At 41.2% G+C, this 8,948-nt stretch overlaps 1 protein-coding gene across 1 annotated transcript; it reads left to right on the plus strand.

Moving 5' to 3' along the window:
- The first annotated feature begins 2,463 nt into the window (after positions 1-2,463).
- Positions 2,464-7,196, plus strand: LOC306879748 (doublesex- and mab-3-related transcription factor A1). The gene is made up of 2 exons (XM_079432919.1): positions 2,464-3,019; positions 3,627-7,196. Exons 1-2 carry the CDS (start codon positions 2,644-2,646, stop codon positions 4,199-4,201), a joined length of 951 nt encoding a protein of 316 aa, XP_079289045.1. The 5' UTR covers positions 2,464-2,643; the 3' UTR covers positions 4,202-7,196.
- Positions 7,197-8,948: the final 1,752 nt, after the last annotated feature.

The raw sequence follows: 8,948 nt of genomic DNA on the forward strand, positions 1-8,948 counted from the left end.
TTTAAAGATTCAATGCCGCAAACTTTAAATATTTCACATATTTCTGAAAGTCTAGCGTTTAGTTGATCCTGATAACATTCGTCGTCACATTTGTAAACACGATGACTTTCTTCTTTCGTGAGGGGGTTTGAAGACAGTCTACCGCAAGGTTCACTTGCAGTGAACTGTCTGACTTAAAGGGATAGTTCACCCAAAAATGAAAATTTTGTCATTGTTTACACTCCCACAAGCTGTTCCAAACCTGTAATAAAACAGTTTCTGGTCCCCAATGACTCTGATAGTATTTTTTGAAGTTACTGAGGACCAGCAGCTGTTTAGTTACCCACATTCTTCAAAGTATATTATTTTATGTTCAACAGAAGAAAGAACTTGCAGGTTTTGAACAACCTGGGTAAATTATGACAGAAGTTTCATTTTTGGGTGAAACATACCTTTAAAGTGACAGACACATCTGTGTTTCTAAAGGCATAACTCTATTGTTTTATTAAAATGTGGATACTCTGTAAGAGCTTGATAGACATAATTATTATATTTTTAGACATTATTAGACATAAGAATTAACAGATTATAATTAATGTTAGACCCTATTTATTAATTTATCATTTATATTAATCATAAATATATACATAATAAATAAGCATATATGTCATATACAATTTGACATTTTAAAAAGTAAAAAAAAAAAAGCTAAATTATTTAGATTTAATGTAGCCCTAATTTAAGCAAATGAATAAAAAATAAAATAAAATATAAATTAATCTCATCCAGGTAACAGCTGCAGAACTGTCAAAAAAAGACTAATAAGAATAATTAATTTACATATATGAGCATGTTTTCTCATGGTGTATTGTTGAGCTGTGAGTTCCTCACTGATTATATGTGTTCTTTTTTCTCTTTTTTTTGGGGGGGGGGGGGGCTTATTTTGGCACTGAAGGTGGCAACCCTAGTGAGTGTGTGTGTGTGTGTGTGTGTGTGTGTGATATTACTTTTTATTGATTGTTTAATTATTGATTTAATTGAATTTTAAATGTATAAATGTACTATATTTCTATTTTTATATTGTTGCTATTTCTAACAATAATAGTATTGTGTCATGGCGGGGACCTAAATTGAGGTCTCCACGGGTAAACAAGCATATAAATCACACAGAATGAAGTTTTTTTCAAAATCTAAAAATGCAAACAGTCTCCTGTGAGGGTTAAGTTTAGGTAATAACACTATCTGCTTTCCGCCCCGAAACACCATCCGGGACGGAGCCGCTTAATACACTGCTGTGCCCTGTACATGCGGTGCGCACTTATATCGAGCGCTCTAGACAGTTCAGACTCTCTGAGAATTTATTTGTATGTTTTGGTGGACGCACAAAAGGACTGCCTGTGTCCAAGCAAAGGCTGTCACACTGGATCGTCAACACAATTGCTTTGGCTTACAGCTCTAAGGGCGTGGAATGTCCGATAGGGGTTCGGGCCTACTCAACCTGCGGACTCACGTCATCCTGGGCCTGGGCAAATGGCATGTCTATTCAGGACATTTGTACGGCGGCAGGCTGGTCGTCACCCAGCACTTTCGTGAGGTTTTATAACCTAGATGTGTCGTCGCTTGCCTCGCATGTGCTGTTAGTGTAAGCAGTGCACGCGCCTACTCAGCCTCAGCTATGATCTGTGTATCAGTGGTTTCGACTAGGTCGTATACACCCTGTATTGACGCACCACCAATTCAATGCGGTCCCTAACAGTTTATCACAATGTTATGATATAGTTCACCACGTCTTTTAGGACTTGATCACCATCATACTCTGCGTATTGAGCACCGCTACGGCCGTGCATCATAACACATGATTTCATTGAAATTAAACAAATTCAACTAATCTATATGTGAAAGCGCCGAAGCCGCTGCCATTTCACATTCTCTGTTTCACCGGAGTTAACTCCGCCCCTGGTGTGATGCGGCATCGTGTAGTTGCCGCGCCCCTCCCTGACTTTTACATGGTTTCGACTAGGTCCTGTAAACCTGAGCTGTGTTTACTAAGAGCGCCAATATTATTGCCGCTCTCATTACGGCTCCGAATGGGAAACTTCACATACTTAGTCGAGCCAGGCTCCATCGCTGTGACACGGCGGGATTTTATACGTTCCCATAGCAATGTAGAGTGACCGAATTGAAGGGGAACGCTCTCGGTTACTCACGTAACCTCGGTTCCCCTGAAATGAGGGAACGAGACATTGCTCTTATTGACGTGTCACCGAGCTCAGGATCTTAGAATGCAAGTTGTTTCAGTCAAAGATTCTGAATGGATGACGTACAAGCACTGCCTTATATAGAGTGGGATTCCCGCTCATATTTCGCACGCTTGAACACCATTGGCCAGTTTCACTGGCGTGATTCAATAAGGCTTCAGTAGTATTCGAGAAAAAGGTATTTCCCACAGCAATGTCTCGTTCCCTCATTTAGGGGAATGATAGCAAAACGTGTGTGCGTGTGTTTGTGGTGTGTGTTGTGTGTTGTGTGTGTGAGTGAGTGAGAGAGAGAGAGAGAGAGAGAGGAGAGGGGCGTGTCGGTGTCGTGTTTCTCTTTTGTCACCTGCAGCATTAAATCTCTGTCTGATTCCATTCCAGCAGCAGACTCTCTCTCTCACGGGGAGTGATGGAGCCCAGCAGCGGGCGCTTCTCTCTCCTCTCCCCGCACGCGGCGCTCTTCCTGCGGCCGGAGGACAGGAGTTTCCCGCGCAGCCCGAAGTGCGCGCGATGCAGGAATCACGGCGTGGTGTCGGCTCTGAAGGGCCACAAGCGCTTCTGCCGCTGGCGCGACTGCGTGTGCGTCAAGTGCGCGTTGATCGCGGAGAGGCAGCGCGTCATGGCGGCGCAGGTGGCGCTGCGGAGGCAGCAGGCGCAGGAGGAGCTGCAGATGATCTACCCCGCGGCAGGAGCGAACGAGGGCGGCCTGAGCGTCTCCAGCGCGCCGCTGAGCTCCGCCACTCCGCCCACGTTTGATGCCTTCGGTCCGGACACGTTCAGAAACGGTAGGAGCTGATTTACAAAAGTATGCTATATTGTTCAGAATTAGTAAATTTAACGTTTCATGTTGAATGCATTTATAACTGGCTTTTTATTGTTTATAGATCATTGTATGTTTAAGAGAGCACTGCTGCTCGATATTCATACTGTGCATAATAATAATGAGAGAGACATTCAAAGCTTTATAGCAGTGAGACAGAGAGGTTTATAGTAATGTATTCCAGCATTAAAGAGATCAGAGCACTTATACTGAAAACAAAACAATAGAAACCATGACAGAAATTCTAATGGTTTCCACTACAAATACCATTACAAACATTAGAAACCATCAACTTTTAACCATTAAAACGATTAAAAGTTGTTTCCTGCAGTGTGTTTTGTGACATAGTCCATTAGGATGTATTGGTTTTAACAAGCCACCAATAAAAGGTGATAAAAGGACCCCCAGAGTCCATTACAGTTTCCAATATAAGTCCCATCATAACCAGTAGAACCATTACTAATCCTGTGATGCTGTCTATGGTTTTTCCGGCCAGGTGAAAACACATTAAGGACGATGCTACACCCTGCTATGAACAAAACACTGACATTGTTGATGTTTTATTTCTGCAGAGAAGACCCTAAACAAGCACAGTGTGTTCAGCGGACTGATGAGTCCAGCTGTGTTCGGCCCGGAGAGGAGTGACCTGCTGAAGGACCGCGCGTCTCCAGGGCCGGATCTCCTCCGGAGTCCCCTGACATCCTCGGATTCGGAGGAGAAACCCGGAGAGGAGCGGTCCAGAGCAAGCGGGCGAGCCCCGGCGGCGGTTCTGAGCAGGATCTTCCCTGGTGTCCATCGAGGCGCTCTGGACTCGGCACTGGAGGCCGGTTCTGGAGACGTGGTGAGGGCCATCGAGCTGCTGCTGGGTTCTCCAGAGGGTTCTCCGCAGCTGGGCTCCAGATCCGCCTTCTCTCCGCACCACGCCTCCTCCTCGAACTCCTTCAGCCCTCGGCTGGCCATCGCTCCGCTGAGATTCACCTACTCAGCACCTGGCTTTTTTCCTCCGTATCTGACATCTGGATTCGTGCCGGCGCTGTCCCTGCGGCCCCCAGCAGACTACCTGCTCCCCGGGGCCCTGCGGGACCTTCCTTACACCAAAGACTCTTTCAACCCTGCGCTGTTTTACTCCAGCCTCAGCCACAAATAACCCTCTCACCCCTTTACTGCACTGTTTTACAAATAAATCCTGATTTGATCATGACAAACTACATATCGTTGGAAAGGTCTAAGACTCCTAAATAGATATTTTACCACTATTTTTTTTTTTTTGTTACAAATTATGTAGCAAAAATCTACATCATAACAGGAGCTCTGATCTTTGTCACAAAAAGTCTTTTTTTGTTGCCATGTTTTAGAAATTATCATAAATTATATATAAATTGAATGCTTGAAACCTCAAAATTCATCCCATTTTAAAATTGGGAATTGTTATGGAAATGGTACATCAAAATCATATCACAAAATGTTTTCAGTCATGAATTTTAACAGTTTATGTTCATGCACTTTCACGTCTGTTCAGAAATGAGGTGACGGTTAAAGGGTTAAACTACTAAGTTATGGTGATTTGAGATCGAGTCACTAGCAGCTCATGGAAGTAATTCCAGATTTATACACATATAGTTTTATACAAATTATTTTAATTTGTTTGGGAAAAAAATTATATTTTTTAATGCATATTTGAAAAAAGTCAGTTTGTTAATAAACCTTACAGAACACTTTTTTTCTTTGATTATGGAAAATGAATATTTTTAGTCAAATCTATGCAAGGTTTCACCTCTGAAATATGAATCTGTGGTCCACAACTGAGAAACACAAAGTCTAAGGTTTTGATTTTTGAACTCACTAATTGTAGATTGGTTAAATAAAACCACTATAAATCTGTAAACATTAAAATGATTAGCGCATTAGATTTTCCTGCTAATAATGAAACCGTTAGAAGCTGCTCCTTTATAACATCTGCAGTGTTTGCAAATGAATAGATTTGGATGTTAAAACAATTAGCATTAACAAAGATGTGAATTTTGATGCTGTAGATGTAAATCTTCAATGTTTCAAATAGTGATGATTCACTAACAGTGGGTATGTCAGACTGAAGTTACAGCTGTTAGTTTGCAAAGACCTTGTGTTAAATCCTGATAACATGATCTTACCTTAACTTACATGAACTCTGTTCTTCTGAGTCATGCTTTCCTAAAGAAAAAAACACTCATGCAGTGCTTTTCAAATCAGTGTAAAACAATAATGTTGTTGTCCAAAAGGAACATATCCTCAAACCATGTAATATTGCCAAAACAAATACCTTAGGTTGCCAAAAAAAAACACCACAAACACTTCAAACATCAGAACGATTTAAAACACGTTAGATGATCAGACAGTGAGCTTCATGATGAGAGATTTTCTCAAACTGACCTCCATCCGCCTCAGAAACACAGGTAACGCATGTGAACTAGTCTGAGCGTGTTTGTCTTCTCATCACATCTCTTTAACCCACTAAACATGACACGCAGGCACTTTAGGATAAATAAATACACCTATTAATAAAACATTATTTAATGTATTTACGGCAATATGCACAGTTCTCCATCAAAGTGATGAGCAGCCGTATACCGTCTTTGGTTTATTTGTTTGCTCTGTTCATTCTGTGTGAGGAAAAAAAAGAAGAATTATCCTACTTGGCCATTTACATGATAAACTTTTATTGTAGTGTAAATTAATCCTTAATTTGGTCACAAAAATGAAAACATTTCAGACTAATATCATTAAGCAAATGCATTCAGGAAGACATCATTTACATACAATCAAAAAACATACAATCAAAGCGAATCTTGTATATTCACACATTATATGATTCAGAGGAATGTATAATAAACTAAATAACACCCAAATGCAGTCAACATTTTACCAAATCAGTTCAAACTCAGTCATAATACCCACTAAAAACAATGTTGCTATTTCATAAGAATACTATAATTCTTGTGATAATATAGAGCTAAAATATATATTTGTACAGAATGAATCCTCACTGATGGGACAGAAACACTAACTAAAATCACAAAATGAGTGAGAAATGAAGGATGACAGAGTTTTCTCACCAGGGTTGCTTATAGTCATTAATCAAAACGAGTCTAGACATGTTTGCTTTGCTTTATCCTTACTTTATCAACTCATCTGAACACCTGTAATCAATCAGATAAAAGAGATCTGACTATTTATCATATTACGCTTTACATTGATTTAAAAACACGAATAGGCTCACCATTGAAATATACCTTTATTGTTTTAGTGCTGCTGCACCTCACTATACTAAGAAATGTAATTAAATTAACAGCTTTACTATATAGTGCTTCTGATCAACACTAGCGCTGATGAAATCATGCTCAATTACTAAAGGCCAAGCCTAAACGTCTGAAAACTGTGTGCTTTTAGAATTAGATGAAGATATTCTGAAGGTTATCCTCCATCTTTAGAGAAGCTCACAGACAGAAACAGAAGTGTTTCACACATAAACACACTTCATGACAGGCTTTACATCTGAAAATATTGACAGAGCGCCACCTGGCCCCAGGAGAGGAAGGTGTAAACACTGAACTAAACCACAAACAAACTCAGTCACAGGAAGAGGAAACTATGACATCAAAACACAAACTAAATATAAATAAGAGTCCTTAGACATAATAAAACCCAGTAACACATGTGGCAGTATTTACACTGACTTTCATTAATTTAGCAGACTCTTTTCTTTGGGAGTGACTTACAGATGAGGAACTTTCCTGATGAAAGATAATGAGTTTTTATAAGTGGCCCACAGAGATTGATGATTAGACTGAAGGAAATGCATCTGCAGATGTATCTAATGGACATTCAGACACTGATTTACAGCACAGCACCAGTCCTGCTGCGGAAAGGGAACATTTGTTCTACAGACTTTGTAATTCCAGCACAGTTTTAATAACCGCTCATGCCTTTTGTCACTTTTAGAAATCTGCGCTCAGGCAAATGATCGTGACAAAAGTGTTATTTTTGGGTGAACAGATCAAGTCGTGATGTTTTATGACTGCATGCCAATCTAATACCACATCTACTACAATTTCCTTGTTTTAATTTACAAATTCAGTTTTCAAATTAAAAATACACTATATTGCCAAAAGTATTGTGTATTTTAGTAATTTCTATGAGTACAAATCTTAATGTTAAAGCATATAATGATATTCTAGGGAATTGTGTGTTTTTAATTTTATAGCAACAGTTTGGACAGAACCCTTTTCTATTCTAACATGACAGTGTCTCTGTGTATAAGACACGGTTCAAAAAGACATGATTGATTGAGTCAGTGTGGACTGCAACTTGACTGGTCTGCAGAAAGCCAAGTCCTGATCCCTTTTACACATACGAGGACTTTGTTGTAGTGACAGAAGCTCCACAGTGCAACAGAAAGACAGCAACAGGACAGGAAACAGATAATAAAGAATAATACAAATATCCAATTAGGCAATGTACAAAACAGCAAAAACACAATATATAATATAGACAATTATGTGTGTACGGGTCTGATAGAGATTCTTCGGAACGCGGAGATAAACAACACCCCCCCGAGGCGACGGATCAAGAAACACCGCGGGAAGCGCGCTGGAATTCGAGTCAGACTCAGGAAAAGGGCTCACAGTCCTCCTCTTCCAAGCATTCTCCTCGCTAATGTCCAATCCTTGGAGAATAAGATGGACGATCTTAGAGCCAGGATTAGTTTCCAACGGGACATAAGGGACTGTAACATCCTTTGTTTGTCAGAAACGTGGCTTTCGTCCTCGGTCCCGGACACTGCTGTAATACCAAGTGATAACTTCTCTGTCTTTCGGACGGACAGAACAGCAGAGGCCGGTAAATCCAGGGGTGGAGGAGTATGTTTCATGATCAACAAGAAATGGTGTGATCCCACCCAGCAAACATGTGACGTCAGAGAGACATTCAGATCATGTCTGTATAACGTCTGTCAGTTCAGAACCACTTTTGGAAGTCTACTGGACGTGCAAAACTGGTTCAATATCTGAACGTCTGATGGGGACCCGTTTTGTACGTCTGTGGACGTGCAAAACTGGTTAAATATCTGAACGTCTGATGGGGACCCGTTTTGTACGTCTGTGGACGTGCAAAACTGGTTCAATATCTGAACGTCTGATGGGGACCCGTTTTGTACGTCTGTGGACGTGCAAAACAGGTTCAATATCTGAACGTCTGATGGGGACCCGTTTTGTACGTCTGTGGACGTGCAAAACAGGTTCAATATCTGAACGTCTGATGGGGACCCGTTTTGTACGTCTGTGGACGTGCAAAACAGGTTCAATATCTGAACGTCTGATGGGGACCCGTTTTGTACGTCTGTGGACGTGCAAAACCGGTTCAATATCTGAACGTCTGATGGGGACCCGTTTTGTACGTCTGTGGACGTGCAAAACCGGTTCAATATCTGAACGTCTGATGGGGACCCGTTTTGTACGTCTGTGGACGTGCAAAACCGGTTCAATATCTGAACGTCTGATGGGGACCCGTTTTGTACGTCTGTGGACGTGCAAAACAGGTTCAATATCTGAACGTCTGATGGGGACCCGTTTTGTACGTCTGTGGACGTGCAAAACAGGTTCAATATCTGAACGTCTGATGGGGACCCGTTTTGTACGTCTGTGGACGTGCAAAACAGGTTCAATATCTGAACGTCTGATGGGGACCCGTTTTGTACGTCTGTGGACGTGCAAAACAGGTTCAATATCTGAACGTCTGATGGGGACCCGTTTTGTACGTCTGTGGACGTGCAAAACCGGTTCAATATCTGAACGTCTGATGGGGACCCGTTTTGTACGTCTGTGGACGTGCAAAACCGGTTCAATATCTGAACGTCTGAT

This window comes from Barbus barbus (assembly GCF_936440315.1).
Source record: "Barbus barbus genome assembly, chromosome: 2".
Classification (NCBI taxonomy): domain Eukaryota; kingdom Metazoa; phylum Chordata; class Actinopteri; order Cypriniformes; family Cyprinidae; genus Barbus; species Barbus barbus.